Source organism: Oppia nitens, unplaced genomic scaffold, assembly GCF_028296485.1.
Source record: "Oppia nitens isolate AA-2021 unplaced genomic scaffold, nextdenovo-longstitch-racon4-pilon3 scaffold56_pilon_pilon_pilon, whole genome shotgun sequence".
Taxonomy (NCBI): domain Eukaryota; kingdom Metazoa; phylum Arthropoda; class Arachnida; order Sarcoptiformes; family Oppiidae; genus Oppia; species Oppia nitens.
The window spans coordinates 39299-63568 of NW_026533239.1; the positions used below are offsets into that span (position 1 = coordinate 39299).

General features: G+C 25.9%; 1 protein-coding gene across 1 annotated transcript; it reads left to right on the top strand.

Moving 5' to 3' along the window:
• The first annotated feature begins 20680 nt into the window (after nt 1–20680).
• LOC128960807 (speckle-type POZ protein-like) lies at nt 20681–22785 on the top strand. The gene is made up of 2 exons (XM_054306944.1): nt 20681–20796; nt 22419–22785. The coding sequence occupies exons 1-2, from the start codon at nt 20681–20683 to the stop codon at nt 22783–22785; spliced, it is 483 nt and encodes a 160-aa protein (XP_054162919.1).
• The last annotated feature ends 1485 nt before the right edge of the window (nt 22786–24270 follow it).

Sequence of the window (24270 nt, forward strand, 5' to 3'; positions counted from 1 at the left end):
GAAGACTATTTGTCTGAATTTGATTTTCTTGAAAATCAATGGTAAAAATGCTTTCCAAACAATACGACAATTGCAAGACTTTGGTGCCGATGAAGAACTCATGAAAAAGGCAAACAAATGGATCGGAGATAACATCACTTCAGTGTTTAATCAAGAAATTGTCAAACACTACGGATCTACCATTGATTCAGAAAATGTGTCACAAATTGTCTCTCATTTAGGAAAACAATTGCTTCCAAGAGAATCACATTTAATATATTATACATACAGTTATATTAATTAAATTAGATTTTCTTTGTATCGATATTTTCATTTAGTATTATTGATTAAAAACTAGTATTTTATTTGTTTTTTTACTATAAAGTTATTACAAAATTTGTATGTATTTTAACAAACAATATATTGTATTATTATTTCAGTATTACTGTCAAAATTAACATTCAATGATTTACATTAAACATTTGTAATTGAAAATTTGTATTTCACTTTTGCATTATATTTAATTATAGACTGAAAATTAGTTAAATAATAAACTTGTGCTTTTTTGAAACTATGTTTTTATACATATAGTTATTTGATTTAAAAAATTAAATATTAAAAATTTTGTCCTAAAAAAAGTTGTTTTATTTATTAAACAAACAATTTAAACAATTAATATTTCAAAACTATTTAATTTCTACATATTTTATTTATTTAAAAAAATTAATTGTTTACATAATTAACTCATAATTTAGTGTTTTTTTAATTAACAAAAATAACAAGTTTATAATTATTAGTTTAATAATTAATTAAATACAATTATACATTGATTAACAAATTATTATAGTTTGATAAATGTTTGTTTAATTTGTTTTTTAAAGTAATATATTATTAATTAATTATTTATTTAATACAGTAACTGTTTTTTTTAAGTATTTTTATTAATTGATTAAAAAATAATTGTTTTATAAAACTGTTATTTTATTATATTTCTCACGAGTTATTATTATTATTATTTTAAATTAGTATTCAATTCTAGAATTGATTAATACAATCAAACTGTTTTTCATCCAAAAAAATCAATCAATTCATACAACCAGAGAAACACATTCATCGATAATGTCATCGGCAATGGATAACAACGACAACAACTCCAACACCACTAATGTTGTATACAAGACACGAGTGGTGTTCAAAGTGATGGAAGTCATGAAATACATATTGTGTTTGTGTCCATATTGTGATGGTTTTACTATTAATAGCAAAAAACTAAACATTGGATCAGATGAATGGTTTTGTAGTATTTGTATTACTAATCAAATGGTAAAACTAAATCTTCAAGTGATTCCAAGTTTTGAACTTCAATTGCCATTTGAAGCTGAATACGTAATGTACATCATTGACGACAATAACCAATTGTTTGTCAAAAAAGAGATGAATTATGAGTTTAATTCGACTATTCGTTACAATAACTCTGATATTTGTTCAGTTAAACAGTTGTTGAATAATAAGGACCGACTATTGGCTAATAATATTTTAACCGTTGGTTTCGATATAACATTTTATAGGGAAATCAATTGTCGGGAAAATTCTGTCCCAAAACGCAATCGTTTCGGACAAAAATCGGAAGAAATTCTCAAAGATTGTCGATTAGTTGTCGGCAAAGAAGATCAGAAGTCAGAGTTTTTCGTTAGAAAACTGTTTCTCAGTTCAAAGTCGGATGTCTTCGATAGGATGTTTACCACCGATTTTATTGAAAAGAAAACCAACGAAGTAATCATCGATGACATTGATAGCGATGTCTTCGAGCAGTTCCTACAGTATCTCTACACTGGAAACTGTGACAAAATGTATGAAATGATTGATGAGTTGCTATACGTTGCCGACAAATATATGGTATCGTCGCTGAAGACTATTTGTCTGAATTTGATTTTCTTGAAAATCAATGGTAAAAATGCTTTCCAAACAATACGACAATTGCAAGACTTTGGTGCCGATGAAGAACTCATGAAAAAGGCAAACAAATGGATCGGAGATAACATCACTTCAGTGTTTAATCAAGAAATTGTCAAACACTACGGATCTACCATTGATTCAGAAAATGTGTCACAAATTGTCTCTCATTTAGGAAAACAATTGCTTCCAAGAGAATCACATTTAATATATTATACATACAGTTATATTAATTAAATTAGATTTTCTTTGTATCGATATTTTCATTTAGTATTATTGATTAAAAACTAGTATTTTATTTGTTTTTTTACTATAAAGTTATTACAAAATTTGTATGTATTTTAACAAACAATATATTGTATTATTATTTCAGTATTACTGTCAAAATTAACATTCAATGATTTACATTAAACATTTGTAATTGAAAATTTGTATTTCACTTTTGCATTATATTTAATTATAGACTGAAAATTAGTTAAATAATAAACTTGTGCTTTTTTGAAACTATGTTTTTATACATATAGTTATTTGATTTAAAAAATTAAATATTAAAAATTTTGTCCTAAAAAAAGTTGTTTTATTTATTAAACAAACAATTTAAACAATTAATATTTCAAAACTATTTAATTTCTACATATTTTATTTATTTAAAAAAATTAATTGTTTACATAATTAACTCATAATTTAGTGTTTTTTTAATTAACAAAAATAACAAGTTTATAATTATTAGTTTAATAATTAATTAAATACAATTATACATTGATTAACAAATTATTATAGTTTGATAAATGTTTGTTTAATTTGTTTTTTAAAGTAATATATTATTAATTAATTATTTATTTAATACAGTAACTGTTTTTTTAAGTATTTTTATTAATTGATTAAAAAATAATTGTTTTATAAAACTGTTATTTTATTATATTTCTCACGAGTTATTATTATTATTATTTTAAATTAGTATTCAATTCTAGAATTGATTAATACAATCAAACTGTTTTTCATCCAAAAAAATCAATCAATTCATACAACCAGAGAAACACATTCATCGATAATGTCATCGGCAATGGATAACAACGACAACAACTCCAACACCACTAATGTTGTATACAAGACACGAGTGGTGTTCAAAGTGATGGAAGTCATGAAATACATATTGTGTTTGTGTCCATATTGGGGTATTGTATAGTATAGCTGCCACTTGTTGTTCACGCGATTAATATTTAATACAATTTTAAAGATAAATATATGAATGTCTCGTGAATTACTATTAATTTTATTGTAAATTAGAGAATATTTTCTTTGTTAAGTTTTTCTTGAAAGTTATGTTTCTTTTGAAAGCTATGACTTAAATTTAGTGAACAAAATGATTAATCTAAAGACATTATTTAGACTAATACTTGTCTCACAGGAGACAATGATTAACTGGTGTATAACAATGGGTTTATTATTAGCAACTAAAAAGTGTCCCATTTGTGACAACGAAATGGTAAATAATTAATTTGCAAAAAAATACATTAAAAAATTATTTTCGTAGAAGATAATTGTCAAACAATTATCGTACCGGTGCCACCAAAAGCATGGACAACCTCATGATTATAGACTAAGTGCTTTGAATAATACGTGGTTTTCTGGATCAAAGTTTAGCATTGAAAACATAATAATCTTGACGTACCTGTTTTCGGTCGGCACAACAAAATATGAGGACATTAAACGAGAAACAAGTGATTTAACTAAAACAACATCTCATAACACTATAAGTGATTGGCTTAACTTTTGTCGAGAAGTGGTATTTGATTGGGTCGAAAAATATCAATCAGTTGATCTCTTAGGAGGAGAAGGTAGTATATGATACATATTTAATTATGCACGTTACCTAAACCTAATTATAATGGTAATACCAAACTGATAGTGTATTAGTGTTTGCTCTGTTACCTAACCTGGAGTTCCGACCGCAACCTAAACCTAATTATAATGGTAATACCAAACTGATAGTGTATTAGTGTTTGCTCTGTTACCTAACCTGGAGTTCCGACCGCAACCTAAACCTAATTATAATGGTAATACCAAACTGATAGTGTATTAGTGTTTGCTCTGTTACCTAACCTGGAGTTCCGACCGCAACCTAAACCTAATTATAATGGTAATACCAAACTCATAGTGTATTAGTGTTTGCTCTGTTACCTAACCTGGAGTTCCGACCGCAACCTAAATCTAATTATAATGGAAATACCAAACTGATAGTGTATTAGTGTTTGCTCTGTTACCTAACCTGGAGTTCCGACCGCAACCTAAACCTAATTATAATGGTAATACCAAACTGATAGTGTATTAGTGTTTGCTCTGTTACCTAACCTGGAGTTCCGACCGCAACCTAAACCTAATTATAATGATAATATTTTGATAACTTTTAATTCAGGAGTTGTCGTAGAAATTGACGAAACAAAAGTTGGTAAAAGAAAGTACAATAGAGGTCGACTAGTTGATGGGACGTGGATTTTAGGTTTAGTTGAGATTCAAATAGGAGCTAATTGTCGACGTGGAGGTAGATTTCGTTTAGAAATATGTCCCCTAAATAAAAGAGATGCCGACACTCTTTTACCTTTGATACGTAAGCATGTAAAAATTGGGACAACTATTGTGTCTGACTGTTGGGCTGGATATTATAGACTAACAGACAATGGTATAAATGATAGATAAAACATATTATTGTTAATTAATTTTTTAATTTTTAGGTTTTGTCCATTTTACTGTGAATCATTCGAAAGAGTTTGTCAATTCACATACCGGTGCAAACACACAGACCATTGAATCTCAATGGAGAGCTATGAAACGCAATCTTTTAAGAGGGGGTATACCACAAGATAACCTTTATCTACATTTAGCCGAATATCTTTGGCGCCGACACGTACTTCACAACAATTTAGATAATTTTATTTTTTTATTGATTGTATAAAACAATTATACAACCCTTTAATGTAATTTTAATTACAGTATATACAGGTATATATATATTAATTTGCAATGTAAAATATTATTTCATAATAATATATTTATATTTAATAAAATCTATTGTAATTAACGCGATATTTGTATATTTAACTTTAAAATTGTATTAAATATTAATCGCGTGAACAACAAGTGGCAGCTATACTATACAACAGCCCCATATTGTGATGGTTTTACTATTAATAGCAAAAAACTAAACATTGGATCAGATGAATGGTTTTGTAGTATTTGTATTACTAATCAAATGGTAAAACTAAATCTTCAAGTGATTCCAAGTTTTGAACTTCAATTGCCATTTGAAGCTGAATACGTAATGTACATCATTGACGACAATAACCAATTGTTTGTCAAAAAAGAGATGAATTATGAGTTTAATTCGACTATTCGTTACAATAACTCTGATATTTGTTCAGTTAAACAGTTGTTGAATAATAAGGACCGACTATTGGCTAATAATATTTTAACCGTTGGTTTCGATATAACATTTTATAGGGAAATCAATTGTCGGGAAAATTCTGTCCCAAAACGCAATCGTTTCGGACAAAAATCGGAAGAAATTCTCAAAGATTGTCGATTAGTTGTCGGCAAAGAAGATCAGAAGTCAGAGTTTTTCGTTAGAAAACTGTTTCTCAGTTCAAAGTCGGATGTCTTCGATAGGATGTTTACCACCGATTTTATTGAAAAGAAAACCAACGAAGTAATCATCGATGACATTGATAGCGATGTCTTCGAGCAGTTCCTACAGTATCTCTACACTGGAAACTGTGACAAAATGTATGAAATGATTGATGAGTTGCTATACGTTGCCGACAAATATATGGTATCGTCGCTGAAGACTATTTGTCTGAATTTGATTTTCTTGAAAATCAATGGTAAAAATGCTTTCCAAACAATACGACAATTGCAAGACTTTGGTGCCGATGAAGAACTCATGAAAAAGGCAAACAAATGGATCGGAGATAACATCACTTCAGTGTTTAATCAAGAAATTGTCAAACACTACGGATCTACCATTGATTCAGAAAATGTGTCACAAATTGTCTCTCATTTAGGAAAACAATTGCTTCCAAGAGAATCACATTTAATATATTATACATACAGTTATATTAATTAAATTAGATTTTCTTTGTATCGATATTTTCATTTAGTATTATTGATTAAAAACTAGTATTTTATTTGTTTTTTTACTATAAAGTTATTACAAAATTTGTATGTATTTTAACAAACAATATATTGTATTATTATTTCAGTATTACTGTCAAAATTAACATTCAATGATTTACATTAAACATTTGTAATTGAAAATTTGTATTTCACTTTTGCATTATATTTAATTATAGACTGAAAATTAGTTAAATAATAAACTTGTGCTTTTTTGAAACTATGTTTTTATACATATAGTTATTTGATTTAAAAAATTAAATATTAAAAATTTTGTCCTAAAAAAAGTTGTTTTATTTATTAAACAAACAATTTAAACAATTAATATTTCAAAACTATTTAATTTCTACATATTTTATTTATTTAAAAAAATTAATTGTTTACATAATTAACTCATAATTTAGTGTTTTTTTAATTAACAAAAATAACAAGTTTATAATTATTAGTTTAATAATTAATTAAATACAATTATACATTGATTAACAAATTATTATAGTTTGATAAATGTTTGTTTAATTTGTTTTTTAAAGTAATATATTATTAATTAATTATTTATTTAATACAGTAACTGTTTTTTTAAGTATTTTTATTAATTGATTAAAAAATAATTGTTTTATAAAACTGTTATTTTATTATATTTCTCACGAGTTATTATTATTATTATTTTAAATTAGTATTCAATTCTAGAATTGATTAATACAATCAAACTGTTTTTCATCCAAAAAAATCAATCAATTCATACAACCAGAGAAACACATTCATCGATAATGTCATCGGCAATGGATAACAACGACAACAACTCCAACACCACTAATGTTGTATACAAGACACGAGTGGTGTTCAAAGTGATGGAAGTCATGAAATACATATTGTGTTTGTGTCCATATTGTGATGGTTTTACTATTAATAGCAAAAAACTAAACATTGGATCAGATGAATGGTTTTGTAGTATTTGTATTACTAATCAAATGGTAAAACTAAATCTTCAAGTGATTCCAAGTTTTGAACTTCAATTGCCATTTGAAGCTGAATACGTAATGTACATCATTGACGACAATAACCAATTGTTTGTCAAAAAAGAGATGAATTATGAGTTTAATTCGACTATTCGTTACAATAACTCTGATATTTGTTCAGTTAAACAGTTGTTGAATAATAAGGACCGACTATTGGCTAATAATATTTTAACCGTTGGTTTCGATATAACATTTTATAGGGAAATCAATTGTCGGGAAAATTCTGTCCCAAAACGCAATCGTTTCGGACAAAAATCGGAAGAAATTCTCAAAGATTGTCGATTAGTTGTCGGCAAAGAAGATCAGAAGTCAGAGTTTTTCGTTAGAAAACTGTTTCTCAGTTCAAAGTCGGATGTCTTCGATAGGATGTTTACCACCGATTTTATTGAAAAGAAAACCAACGAAGTAATCATCGATGACATTGATAGCGATGTCTTCGAGCAGTTCCTACAGTATCTCTACACTGGAAACTGTGACAAAATGTATGAAATGATTGATGAGTTGCTATACGTTGCCGACAAATATATGGTATCGTCGCTGAAGACTATTTATCTGAATTTGATTTTCTTGAAAATCAATGGTAAAAATGCTTTCCAAACAATACGACAATTGCAAGACTTTGGTGCCGATGAAGAACTCATGAAAAAGGCAAACAAATGGATCGGAGATAACATCACTTCAGTGTTTAATCAAGAAATTGTCAAACACTACGGATCTACCATTGATTCAGAAAATGTGTCACAAATTGTCTCTCATTTAGGAAAACAATTGCTTCCAAGAGAATCACATTTAATATATTATACATACAGTTATATTAATTAAATTAGATTTTCTTTGTATCGATATTTTCATTTAGTATTATTGATTAAAAACTAGTATTTTATTTGTTTTTTTACTATAAAGTTATTACAAAATTTGTATGTATTTTAACAAACAATATATTGTATTATTATTTCAGTATTACTGTCAAAATTAACATTCAATGATTTACATTAAACATTTGTAATTGAAAATTTGTATTTCACTTTTGCATTATATTTAATTATAGACTGAAAATTAGTTAAATAATAAACTTGTGCTTTTTTGAAACTATGTTTTTATACATATAGTTATTTGATTTAAAAAATTAAATATTAAAAATTTTGTCCTAAAAAAAGTTGTTTTATTTATTAAACAAACAATTTAAACAATTAATATTTCAAAACTATTTAATTTCTACATATTTTATTTATTTAAAAAAATTAATTGTTTACATAATTAACTCATAATTTAGTGTTTTTTTAATTAACAAAAATAACAAGTTTATAATTATTAGTTTAATAATTAATTAAATACAATTATACATTGATTAACAAATTATTATAGTTTGATAAATGTTTGTTTAATTTGTTTTTTAAAGTAATATATTATTAATTAATTATTTATTTAATACAGTAACTGTTTTTTTAAGTATTTTTATTAATTGATTAAAAAATAATTGTTTTATAAAACTGTTATTTTATTATATTTCTCACGAGTTATTATTATTATTATTTTAAATTAGTATTCAATTCTAGAATTGATTAATACAATCAAACTGTTTTTCATCCAAAAAAATCAATCAATTCATACAACCAGAGAAACACATTCATCGATAATGTCATCGGCAATGGATAACAACGACAACAACTCCAACACCACTAATGTTGTATACAAGACACGAGTGGTGTTCAAAGTGATGGAAGTCATGAAATACATATTGTGTTTGTGTCCATATTGTGATGGTTTTACTATTAATAGCAAAAAACTAAACATTGGATCAGATGAATGGTTTTGTAGTATTTGTATTACTAATCAAATGGTAAAACTAAATCTTCAAGTGATTCCAAGTTTTGAACTTCAATTGCCATTTGAAGCTGAATACGTAATGTACATCATTGACGACAATAACCAATTGTTTGTCAAAAAAGAGATGAATTATGAGTTTAATTCGACTATTCGTTACAATAACTCTGATATTTGTTCAGTTAAACAGTTGTTGAATAATAAGGACCGACTATTGGCTAATAATATTTTAACCGTTGGTTTCGATATAACATTTTATAGGGAAATCAATTGTCGGGAAAATTCTGTCCCAAAACGCAATCGTTTCGGACAAAAATCGGAAGAAATTCTCAAAGATTGTCGATTAGTTGTCGGCAAAGAAGATCAGAAGTCAGAGTTTTTCGTTAGAAAACTGTTTCTCAGTTCAAAGTCGGATGTCTTCGATAGGATGTTTACCACCGATTTTATTGAAAAGAAAACCAACGAAGTAATCATCGATGACATTGATAGCGATGTCTTCGAGCAGTTCCTACAGTATCTCTACACTGGAAACTGTGACAAAATGTATGAAATGATTGATGAGTTGCTATACGTTGCCGACAAATATATGGTATCGTCGCTGAAGACTATTTGTCTGAATTTGATTTTCTTGAAAATCAATGGTAAAAATGCTTTCCAAACAATACGACAATTGCAAGACTTTGGTGCCGATGAAGAACTCATGAAAAAGGCAAACAAATGGATCGGAGATAACATCACTTCAGTGTTTAATCAAGAAATTGTCAAACACTACGGATCTACCATTGATTCAGAAAATGTGTCACAAATTGTCTCTCATTTAGGAAAACAATTGCTTCCAAGAGAATCACATTTAATATATTATACATACAGTTATATTAATTAAATTAGATTTTCTTTGTATCGATATTTTCATTTAGTATTATTGATTAAAAACTAGTATTTTATTTGTTTTTTTACTATAAAGTTATTACAAAATTTGTATGTATTTTAACAAACAATATATTGTATTATTATTTCAGTATTACTGTCAAAATTAACATTCAATGATTTACATTAAACATTTGTAATTGAAAATTTGTATTTCACTTTTGCATTATATTTAATTATAGACTGAAAATTAGTTAAATAATAAACTTGTGCTTTTTTGAAACTATGTTTTTATACATATAGTTATTTGATTTAAAAAATTAAATATTAAAAATTTTGTCCTAAAAAAAGTTGTTTTATTTATTAAACAAACAATTTAAACAATTAATATTTCAAAACTATTTAATTTCTACATATTTTATTTATTTAAAAAAATTAATTGTTTACATAATTAACTCATAATTTAGTGTTTTTTTAATTAACAAAAATAACAAGTTTATAATTATTAGTTTAATAATTAATTAAATACAATTATACATTGATTAACAAATTATTATAGTTTGATAAATGTTTGTTTAATTTGTTTTTTAAAGTAATATATTATTAATTAATTATTTATTTAATACAGTAACTGTTTTTTTAAGTATTTTTATTAATTGATTAAAAAATAATTGTTTTATAAAACTGTTATTTTATTATATTTCTCACGAGTTATTATTATTATTATTTTAAATTAGTATTCAATTCTAGAATTGATTAATACAATCAAACTGTTTTTCATCCAAAAAAATCAATCAATTCATACAACCAGAGAAACACATTCATCGATAATGTCATCGGCAATGGATAACAACGACAACAACTCCAACACCACTAATGTTGTATACAAGACACGAGTGGTGTTCAAAGTGATGGAAGTCATGAAATACATATTGTGTTTGTGTCCATATTGTGATGGTTTTACTATTAATAGCAAAAAACTAAACATTGGATCAGATGAATGGTTTTGTAGTATTTGTATTACTAATCAAATGGTAAAACTAAATCTTCAAGTGATTCCAAGTTTTGAACTTCAATTGCCATTTGAAGCTGAATACGTAATGTACATCATTGACGACAATAACCAATTGTTTGTCAAAAAAGAGATGAATTATGAGTTTAATTCGACTATTCGTTACAATAACTCTGATATTTGTTCAGTTAAACAGTTGTTGAATAATAAGGACCGACTATTGGCTAATAATATTTTAACCGTTGGTTTCGATATAACATTTTATAGGGAAATCAATTGTCGGGAAAATTCTGTCCCAAAACGCAATCGTTTCGGACAAAAATCGGAAGAAATTCTCAAAGATTGTCGATTAGTTGTCGGCAAAGAAGATCAGAAGTCAGAGTTTTTCGTTAGAAAACTGTTTCTCAGTTCAAAGTCGGATGTCTTCGATAGGATGTTTACCACCGATTTTATTGAAAAGAAAACCAACGAAGTAATCATCGATGACATTGATAGCGATGTCTTCGAGCAGTTCCTACAGTATCTCTACACTGGAAACTGTGACAAAATGTATGAAATGATTGATGAGTTGCTATACGTTGCCGACAAATATATGGTATCGTCGCTGAAGACTATTTGTCTGAATTTGATTTTCTTGAAAATCAATGGTAAAAATGCTTTCCAAACAATACGACAATTGCAAGACTTTGGTGCCGATGAAGAACTCATGAAAAAGGCAAACAAATGGATCGGAGATAACATCACTTCAGTGTTTAATCAAGAAATTGTCAAACACTACGGATCTACCATTGATTCAGAAAATGTGTCACAAATTGTCTCTCATTTAGGAAAACAATTGCTTCCAAGAGAATCACATTTAATATATTATACATACAGTTATATTAATTAAATTAGATTTTCTTTGTATCGATATTTTCATTTAGTATTATTGATTAAAAACTAGTATTTTATTTGTTTTTTTACTATAAAGTTATTACAAAATTTGTATGTATTTTAACAAACAATATATTGTATTATTATTTCAGTATTACTGTCAAAATTAACATTCAATGATTTACATTAAACATTTGTAATTGAAAATTTGTATTTCACTTTTGCATTATATTTAATTATAGACTGAAAATTAGTTAAATAATAAACTTGTGCTTTTTTGAAACTATGTTTTTATACATATAGTTATTTGATTTAAAAAATTAAATATTAAAAATTTTGTCCTAAAAAAGTTGTTTTATTTATTAAACAAACAATTTAAACAATTAATATTTCAAAACTATTTAATTTCTACATATTTTATTTATTTAAAAAAATTAATTGTTTACATAATTAACTCATAATTTAGTGTTTTTTTAATTAACAAAAATAACAAGTTTATAATTATTAGTTTAATAATTAATTAAATACAATTATACATTGATTAACAAATTATTATAGTTTGATAAATGTTTGTTTAATTTGTTTTTTAAAGTAATATATTATTAATTAATTATTTATTTAATACAGTAACTGTTTTTTTAAGTATTTTTATTAATTGATTAAAAAATAATTGTTTTATAAAACTGTTATTTTATTATATTTCTCACGAGTTATTATTATTATTATTTTAAATTAGTATTCAATTCTAGAATTGATTAATACAATCAAACTGTTTTTCATCCAAAAAAATCAATCAATTCATACAACCAGAGAAACACATTCATCGATAATGTCATCGGCAATGGATAACAACGACAACAACTCCAACACCACTAATGTTGTATACAAGACACGAGTGGTGTTCAAAGTGATGGAAGTCATGAAATACATATTGTGTTTGTGTCCATATTGTGATGGTTTTACTATTAATAGCAAAAAACTAAACATTGGATCAGATGAATGGTTTTGTAGTATTTGTATTACTAATCAAATGGTAAAACTAAATCTTCAAGTGATTCCAAGTTTTGAACTTCAATTGCCATTTGAAGCTGAATACGTAATGTACATCATTGACGACAATAACCAATTGTTTGTCAAAAAAGAGATGAATTATGAGTTTAATTCGACTATTCGTTACAATAACTCTGATATTTGTTCAGTTAAACAGTTGTTGAATAATAAGGACCGACTATTGGCTAATAATATTTTAACCGTTGGTTTCGATATAACATTTTATAGGGAAATCAATTGTCGGGAAAATTCTGTCCCAAAACGCAATCGTTTCGGACAAAAATCGGAAGAAATTCTCAAAGATTGTCGATTAGTTGTCGGCAAAGAAGATCAGAAGTCAGAGTTTTTCGTTAGAAAACTGTTTCTCAGTTCAAAGTCGGATGTCTTCGATAGGATGTTTACCACCGATTTTATTGAAAAGAAAACCAACGAAGTAATCATCGATGACATTGATAGCGATGTCTTCGAGCAGTTCCTACAGTATCTCTACACTGGAAACTGTGACAAAATGTATGAAATGATTGATGAGTTGCTATACGTTGCCGACAAATATATGGTATCGTCGCTGAAGACTATTTGTCTGAATTTGATTTTCTTGAAAATCAATGGTAAAAATGCTTTCCAAACAATACGACAATTGCAAGACTTTGGTGCCGATGAAGAACTCATGAAAAAGGCAAACAAATGGATCGGAGATAACATCACTTCAGTGTTTAATCAAGAAATTGTCAAACACTACGGATCTACCATTGATTCAGAAAATGTGTCACAAATTGTCTCTCATTTAGGAAAACAATTGCTTCCAAGAGAATCACATTTAATATATTATACATACAGTTATATTAATTAAATTAGATTTTCTTTGTATCGATATTTTCATTTAGTATTATTGATTAAAAACTAGTATTTTATTTGTTTTTTTACTATAAAGTTATTACAAAATTTGTATGTATTTTAACAAACAATATATTGTATTATTATTTCAGTATTACTGTCAAAATTAACATTCAATGATTTACATTAAACATTTGTAATTGAAAATTTGTATTTCACTTTTGCATTATATTTAATTATAGACTGAAAATTAGTTAAATAATAAACTTGTGCTTTTTTGAAACTATGTTTTTATACATATAGTTATTTGATTTAAAAAATTAAATATTAAAAATTTTGTCCTAAAAAAAGTTGTTTTATTTATTAAACAAACAATTTAAACAATTAATATTTCAAAACTATTTAATTTCTACATATTTTATTTATTTAAAAAAATTAATTGTTTACATAATTAACTCATAATTTAGTGTTTTTTTAATTAACAAAAATAACAAGTTTATAATTATTAGTTTAATAATTAATTAAATACAATTATACATTGATTAACAAATTATTATAGTTTGATAAATGTTTGTTTAATTTGTTTTTTAAAGTAATATATTATTAATTAATTATTTATTTAATACAGTAACTGTTTTTTTAAGTATTTTTATTAATTGATTAAAAAATAATTGTTTTATAAAACTGTTATTTTATTATATTTCTCACGAGTTATTATTATTATTATTTTAAATTAGTATTCAATTCTAGAATTGATTAATACAATCAAACTGTTTTTCATCCAAAAAAATCAATCAATTCATACAACCAGAGAAACACATTCATCGATAATGTCATCGGCAATGGATAACAACGACAACAACTCCAACACCACTAATGTTGTATACAAGACACGAGTGGTGTTCAAAGTGATGGAAGTCATGAAATACATATTGTGTTTGTGTCCATATTGTGATGGTTTTACTATTAATAGCAAAAAACTAAACATTGGATCAGATGAATGGTTTTGTAGTATTTGTATTACTAATCAAATGGTAAAACTAAATCTTCAAGTGATTCCAAGTTTTGAACTTCAATTGCCATTTGAAGCTGAATACGTAATGTACATCATTGACGACAATAACCAATTGTTTGTCAAAAAAGAGATGAATTATGAGTTTAATTCGACTATTCGTTACAATAACTCTGATATTTGTTCAGTTAAACAGTTGTTGAATAATAAGGACCGACTATTGGCTAATAATATTTTAACCGTTGGTTTCGATATAACATTTTATAGGGAAATCAATTGTCGGGAAAATTCTGTCCCAAAACGCAATCGTTTCGGACAAAAATCGGAAGAAATTCTCAAAGATTGTCGATTAGTTGTCGGCAAAGAAGATCAGAAGTCAGAGTTTTTCGTTAGAAAACTGTTTCTCAGTTCAAAGTCGGATGTCTTCGATAGGATGTTTACCACCGATTTTATTGAAAAGAAAACCAACGAAGTAATCATCGATGACATTGATAGCGATGTCTTCGAGCAGTTCCTACAGTATCTCTACACTGGAAACTGTGACAAAATGTATGAAATGATTGATGAGTTGCTATACGTTGCCGACAAATATATGGTATCGTCGCTGAAGACTATTTGTCTGAATTTGATTTTCTTGAAAATCAATGGTAAAAATGCTTTCCAAACAATACGACAATTGCAAGACTTTGGTGCCGATGAAGAACTCATGAAAAAGGCAAACAAATGGATCGGAGATAACATCACTTCAGTGTTTAATCAAGAAATTGTCAAACACTACGGATCTACCATTGATTCAGAAAATGTGTCACAAATTGTCTCTCATTTAGGAAAACAATTGCTTCCAAGAGAATCACATTTAATATATTATACATACAGTTATATTAATTAAATTAGATTTTCTTTGTATCGATATTTTCATTTAGTATTATTGATTAAAAACTAGTATTTTATTTGTTTTTTTACTATAAAGTTATTACAAAATTTGTATGTATTTTAACAAACAATATATTGTATTATTATTTCAGTATTACTGTCAAAATTAACATTCAATGATTTACATTAAACATTTGTAATTGAAAATTTGTATTTCACTTTTGCATTATATTTAATTATAGACTGAAAATTAGTTAAATAATAAACTTGTGCTTTTTTGAAACTATGTTTTTATACATATAGTTATTTGATTTAAAAAATTAAATATTAAAAATTTTGTCCTAAAAAAAGTTGTTTTATTTATTAAACAAACAATTTAAACAATTAATATTTCAAAACTATTTAATTTCTACATATTTTATTTATTTAAAAAAATTAATTGTTTACATAATTAACTCATAATTTAGTGTTTTTTTAATTAACAAAAATAACAAGTTTATAATTATTAGTTTAATAATTAATTAAATACAATTATACATTGATTAACAAATTATTATAGTTTGATAAATGTTTGTTTAATTTGTTTTTTAAAGTAATATATTATTAATTAATTATTTATTTAATACAGTAACTGTTTTTTTAAGTATTTTTATTAATTGATTAAAAAATAATTGTTTTATAAAACTGTTATTTTATTATATTTCTCACGAGTTATTATTATTATTATTTTAAATTAGTATTCAATTCTAGAATTGATTAATACAATCAAACTGTTTTTCATCCAAAAAAATCAATCAATTCATACAACCAGAGAAACACATTCATCGATAATGTCATCGGCAATGGATAACAACGACAACAACTCCAACACCACTAATGTTGTATACAAGACACGAGTGGTGTTCAAAGTGATGGAAGTCATGAAATACATATTGTGTTTGTGTCCATATTGTGATGGTTTTACTATTAATAGCAAAAAACTAAACATTGGATCAGATGAATGGTTTTGTAGTATTTGTATTACTAATCAAATGGTAAAACTAAATCTTCAAGTGATTCCAAGTTTTGAACTTCAATTGCCATTTGAAGCTGAATACGTAATGTACATCATTGACGACAATAACCAATTGTTTGTCAAAAAAGAGATGAATTATGAGTTTAATTCGACTATTCGTTACAATAACTCTGATATTTGTTCAGTTAAACAGTTGTTGAATAATAAGGACCGACTATTGGCTAATAATATTTTAACCGTTGGTTTCGATATAACATTTTATAGGGAAATCAATTGTCGGGAAAATTCTGTCCCAAAACGCAATCGTTTCGGACAAAAATCGGAAGAAATTCTCAAAGATTGTCGATTAGTTGTCGGCAAAGAAGATCAGAAGTCAGAGTTTTTCGTTAGAAAACTGTTTCTCAGTTCAAAGTCGGATGTCTTCGATAGGATGTTTACCACCGATTTTATTGAAAAGAAAACCAACGAAGTAATCATCGATGACATTGATAGCGATGTCTTCGAGCAGTTCCTACAGTATCTCTACACTGGAAACTGTGACAAAATGTATGAAATGATTGATGAGTTGCTATACGTTGCCGACAAATATATGGTATCGTCGCTGAAGACTATTTGTCTGAATTTGATTTTCTTGAAAATCAATGGTAAAAATGCTTTCCAAACAATACGACAATTGCAAGACTTTGGTGCCGATGAAGAACTCATGAAAAAGGCAAACAAATGGATCGGAGATAACATCACTTCAGTGTTTAATCAAGAAATTGTCAAACACTACGGATCTACCATTGATTCAGAAAATGTGTCACAAATTGTCTCTCATTTAGGAAAACAATTGCTTCCAAGAGAATCACATTTAATATATTATACATACAGTTATATTAATTAAATTAGATTTTCTTTGTATCGATATTTTCATTTAGTATTATTGATTAAAAACTAGTATTTTATTTGTTTTTTTACTATAAAGTTATTACAAAATTTGTATGTATTTTAACAAACAATATATTGTATTATTATTTCAGTATTACTGTCAAAATTAACATTCAATGATTTACATTAAACATTTGTAATTGAAAATTTGTATTTCACTTTTGCATTATATTTAATTATAGACTGAAAATTAGTTAAATAATAAACTTGTGCTTTTTTGAAACTATGTTTTTATACATATAGTTATTTGATTTAAAAAATTAAATATTAAAAATTTTGTCCTAAAAAAAGTTGTTTTATTTATTAAACAAACAATTTAAACAATTAATATTTCAAAACTATTTAATTTCTACATATTTTATTTATTTAAAAAAATTAATTGTTTACATAATTAACTCATAATTTAGTGTTTTTTTAATTAACAAAAATAACAAGTTTATAATTATTAGTTTAATAATTAATTAAATACAATTATACATTGATTAACAAATTATTATAGTTTGATAAATGTTTGTTTAATTTGTTTTTTAAAGTAATATATTATTAATTAATTATTTATTTAATACAGTAACTGTTTTTTTAAGTATTTTTATTAATTGATTAAAAAATAATTGTTTTATAAAACTGTTATTTTATTATATTTCTCACGAGTTATTATTATTATTATTTTAAATTAGTATTCAATTCTAGAATTGATTAATACAATCAAACTGTTTTTCATCCAAAAAAATCAATCAATTCATACAACCAGAGAAACACATTCATCGATAATGTCATCGGCAATGGATAACAACGACAACAACTCCAACACCACTAATGTTGTATACAAGACACGAGTGGTGTTCAAAGTGATGGAAGTCATGAAATACATATTGTGTTTGTGTCCATATTGTGATGGTTTTACTATTAATAGCAAAAAACTAAACATTGGATCAGATGAATGGTTTTGTAGTATTTGTATTACTAATCAAATGGTAAAACTAAATCTTCAAGTGATTCCAAGTTTTGAACTTCAATTGCCATTTGAAGCTGAATACGTAATGTACATCATTGACGACAATAACCAATTGTTTGTCAAAAAAGAGATGAATTATGAGTTTAATTCGACTATTCGTTACAATAACTCTGATATTTGTTCAGTTAAACAGTTGTTGAATAATAAGGACCGACTATTGGCTAATAATATTTTAACCGTTGGTTTCGATATAACATTTTATAGGGAAATCAATTGTCGGGAAAATTCTGTCCCAAAACGCAATCGTTTCGGACAAAAATCGGAAGAAATTCTCAAAGATTGTCGATTAGTTGTCGGCAAAGAAGATCAGAAGTCAGAGTTTTTCGTTAGAAAACTGTTTCTCAGTTCAAAGTCGGATGTCTTCGATAGGATGTTTACCACCGATTTTATTGAAAAGAAAACCAACGAAGTAATCATCGATGACATTGATAGCGATGTCTTCGAGCAGTTCCTACAGTATCTCTACACTGGAAACTGTGACAAAATGTATGAAATGATTGATGAGTTGCTATACGTTGCCGACAAATATATGGTATCGTCGCTGAAGACTATTTGTCTGAATTTGATTTTCTTGAAAATCAATGGTAAAAATGCTTTCCAAACAATACGACAATTGCAAGACTTTGGTGCCGATGAAGAACTCATGAAAAAGGCAAACAAATGGATCGGAGATAACATCACTTCAGTGTTTAATCAAGAAATTGTCAAACACTACGGATCTACCATTGATTCAGAAAATGTGTCACAAATTGTCTCTCATTTAGGAAAACAATTGCTTCCAAGAGAATCACATTTAATATATTATACATACAGTTATATTAATTAAATTAGATTTTCTTTGTATCGATATTTTCATTTAGTATTATTGATTAAAAACTAGTATTTTATTTGTTTTTTTACTATAAAGTTATTACAAAATTTGTATGTATTTTAACAAACAATATATTGTATTATTATTTCAGTATTACTGTCAAAATTAACATTCAATGATTTACATTAAACATTTGTAATTGAAAATTTGTATTTCACTTTTGCATTATATTTAATTATAGACTGAAAATTAGTTAAATAATAAACTTGTGCTTTTTTGAAACTATGTTTTTATACATATAGTTATTTGATTTAAAAAATTAAATATTAAAAATTTTGTCCTCAAAAAAGTTGTTTTATTTATTAAACAAACAATTTAAACAATTAATATTTCAAAACTATTTAATTTCTACATATTTTATTTATTTAAAAAAATTAATTGTTTACATAATTAACTCATAATTTAGTGTTTTTTTAATTAACAAAAATAACAAGTTTATAATTATTAGTTTAATAATTAATTAAATACAATTATACATTGATTAACAAATTATTATAGTTTGATAAATGTTTGTTTAATTTGTTTTTTAAAGTAATATATTATTAATTAATTATTTATTTAATACAGTAACTGTTATTTTTTTAAGTATTTTTATTAATTGATTAAAAAATAATTGTTTTATAAAACTGTTATTTTATTATATTTCTCACGAGTTATTATTATTATTATTTTAAATTAGTATTCAATTCTAGAATTGATTAATACAATCAAACTGTTTTTCATCCAAAAAAATCAATCAATTCATACAACCAGAGAAACACATTCATCGATAATGTCATCGGCAATGGATAACAACGACAACAACTCCAACACCACTAATGTTGTATACAAGACACGAGTGGTGTTCAAAGTGATGGAAGTCATGAAATACATATTGTGTTTGTGTCCATATTGTGATGGTTTTACTATTAATAGCAAAAAACTAAACATTGGATCAGATGAATGGTTTTGTAGTATTTGTATTACTAATCAAATGGTAAAACTAAATCTTCAAGTGATTCCAAGTTTTGAACTTCAATTGCCATTTGAAGCTGAATACGTAATGTACATCATTGACGACAATAACCAATTGTTTGTCAAAAAAGAGATGAATTATGAGTTTAATTCGACTATTCGTTACAATAACTCTGATATTTGTTCAGTTAAACAGTTGTTGAATAATAAGGACCGACTATTGGCTAATAATATTTTAACCGTTGGTTTCGATATAACATTTTATAGGGAAATCAATTGTCGGGAAAATTCTGTCCCAAAACGCAATCGTTTCGGACAAAAATCGGAAGAAATTGACTCAAAGATTGTCGATTAGTTGTCGGCAAAGAAGATCAGAAGTCAGAGTTTTTCGTTAGAAAACTGTTTCTCAGTTCAAAGTCGGATGTCTTCGATAGGATGTTTACCACCGATTTTATTGAAAAGAAAAACAACGAAGTAATCATCGATGACATTGATAGCGATGTCTTCGAGCAGTTCCTACAGTATCTCTACACTGGAAACTGTGACAAAATGTATGAAATGATTGATGAATTGCTATACGTTGCCGACAAATATATGGTATCGTCGCTGAAGACTATTTGTTTGAATTTGATTTTTTGAAAATCAATGGTAAAAATGCTTTCCAAACAATACGACAATTGCAAGACTTTGGTGCCGATGTGAACTCATGAAAAAGGCAAACAAATGGATCGGAGATAACATCACTTCAGTGTTTAATCAAGAAATTGTCAAACACTACGGATCTACCATTGATTCAGAAAATGTGTCACAAATTGTCTACTCATTTAGGAAATCAATTGCTTCCAAGAGAATCACATTTAATATATTATACATACAGTTATATTAATTAAATTAGATTTTCTTTGTATCGATATTTTCATTTAGTATTATTGATTAAAAACTAGTATTTTATTTGTTTTTTTACTATAAAGTTATTACAAAATTTGTATGTATTTTAACAAACAATATATTGTATTATTATATTATTGTATTCAGTATTACTGTCAAAATTAACATTCAATGATTTACATTAAACATTTGTAATTGAAAATTTGTATTTCACTTTTGTATTATATTTAATTATATTACTGAAAATTAGTTAAATAATAAACTTGTGCTTTTTTGAAACTATGTTTTTATACATATAGTTATTTGATTTAAAAATTAAATATTAAAAATTTTGTCCTAAAAAAGTTGTTTTATTTATTAAACAAACAATTTAAACAATTAATATTTCAAAACTATTTAATTTCTACATATTTTATTTATTTAAAAAAATTAATTGTTTACATAATTAACTCATAATTTAGTCAGAAAATATTTTTTTAATTAACAAAAATAACAAGTTTATAATTATTAGTTTAATAATTAATTAAATACAATTATACATTGATTAATAAATTATTATAGTTTGATAAATGTTTGTTTAATTTGTTTTTTAAAGTAATATATTATTAATTAATTATTTATTTAATACAAAAGTAACTGTTTTTTAAGTATTTTTATTAATTGATTAAAAAATAATTGTTTTATAAAACTGTTATTTTATTATATTTCTCACGAGTTATTATTATTATTATTTTAAATTAGTATTCAATTCAAATTGATTATTACAATCAAACTGTTTGTCACACAAAAAAATCAATCAATTCATATAACCAGAGAAACACATCCATCGATAATGTCATCGGCAATGGATAACAACGACAACAACTCCAACACCGCTAATGTTGTATACAAGACACGAGTGGTGTTCAAAGTGATGGACATCATGAAATACATATTGTCGTTTGAATCAATTGTGATGGTTTTACTATTAATAGCAAAAAACTAAACATTGGATCAGATGAATGGTTTTGTAGTATTCGTATCACTAATCGAAAATGGTAAAACTAAATCTTCAAGTGATTCCAAGTTTAAAACTTCATTATTGCCATTTGAAGCTGAATACGTAATGTAATCATTGACGACAATAACCAATTGTTTGTCAAAAAAGAATGAATTATGATTTATTTCGACTATGAATTTACAATAATCTGATATTTGTTCAGTATAAACAGTTGTTGATAATAAGGACCGACTATTGGCTAATAATATTTTAACCGTTGGTTTCGATATAACATTGATTATACAGGGAAATCAATTGCCGAGAAAATTCTGTCCCAAATCGCAATCGTTTCGGACAAAAATCGGAAGAAATTACTCAAAGATTGTCGATTAGTTGTCGGCAAAGAAGATCAGAAAGAGTTTTTCGTTCAAAACTGTTTCTCAGTTCAAAGTCGGATGTCTTCGATAGGATGTTTACCACCGATTTTATTGAAAAGAAAAACAACGAAGTGATCATCGATGACATTGATAGCGATGTCTTCGAGCAGTTCYTACAGTATCTCTACACTGGAAACTGTGATAAATTGTATGAAATGTTGGATGAATTGCTATACGTTGCCGACAAATATATGGTATCTTCGCTGAAGACTATTTGTTTGAATTTGATTTTTTGAAAATCAATGGTAAAAATGCTTTCCAAACAATACGACAATTGAAAGACTTTGGTGCCGATAGTGAACTCATGATTATGGCCAACAAATGGATCGGAGAGAACATCCCTTCAGTGGTTAATCAAGAAATTCTCAAACACTATACCATTGATTCAGATGATTTGTGGCTAATTTTACATTATTTAGGAAATCAATTGAGTCCAAGACAATCACATTTACTTTATTATACATACAGTTATAATAATTAAGTTAGATTTTCTTTGTATCGATATTTTCATTTAGTATTATATAAAAAAAACAAGTATTTTATTTGTTTTTTACTATTCAATTATTAGAAAATTTGTATGTATTTTAACAAAAATATTTTTTAGTTATCTATTATATTATTGTATTTCAGTATTACTGTCAAAATTAACATTCAATGATTTACATTAAACATTTCTATTTAAATTTGTATTTCACTTTTGTATTTAATTACATTATGAAAATTAATTAAATAATAAACTTTTATTTTTACCCATAAAATAAAAACAAACAAAACATTTTATTTATGATTTAATATGAGGTGTAGGATGTGTTGTCTGTAAGGGTATCTGTCCGCTGATCATACGATTGCTATCACCGACAAGTCGTAGATAGAAATCAGCAGATACTCGGACACCGTCGGCATCCAGTGTCAGAAAGTACTGGTCACTGGGTATGTCCTCTATGGTTTCGGCCGCTTTGGCAATGGCCGTACCCTCATCGTACTCGTCAAACATGGCTAGATAGGCACTGGGTATGGCCAGTTGCCTAAGATTGACAATCAATAAAAAAAAAAAAAAAAAAGTCAAACAATTGGATCAATGATAACATGATTTCAGTGTTTAATCAAGAAATTCTCAAAACACTATACCATTGATTCAGAAAATATATCACAAATTTTCACTCAATTAGGAAATCAATTGATTTTTAAATCTTATACTTATGTTTTTATAGTCATATAGTTATTTGATTTAAAAAATTAAATATTAAAATTTTGTCCAAAAAAAGGTTGTTTTATATATTAATAATTAATATTTCAAAACTATTTAATTGCTACATATTTTATTTATTTAAAAAAATTAATTGTTTACTAAATTAACTCATAATTTAGTGTTTTTTTAATTAACAAAAAAAACAAGTTATAATAATTAGTTTAATAATTAATTAAATACAATTATACATTGACTGATAAATTAGTTGTTGTAAAACTGTTGTATTATTATATTTCTCACGAGTTATTATTATTATTATTTTAAATTAGTATTCAATTCAAACTGATTATTACAATCAAACTGTTTGTCACACAAAAAAAATCAATCAAATCATATAACCAGAGAAACACATCCATCGATAATGTCATCGGCAATGGATAACAACGACAACTCAAACACCGCTAAAATTGTATACAAGACACGAGTGGTGTTCAAAGTGATGGACATTACAGAACATTTGGACACCGATGAA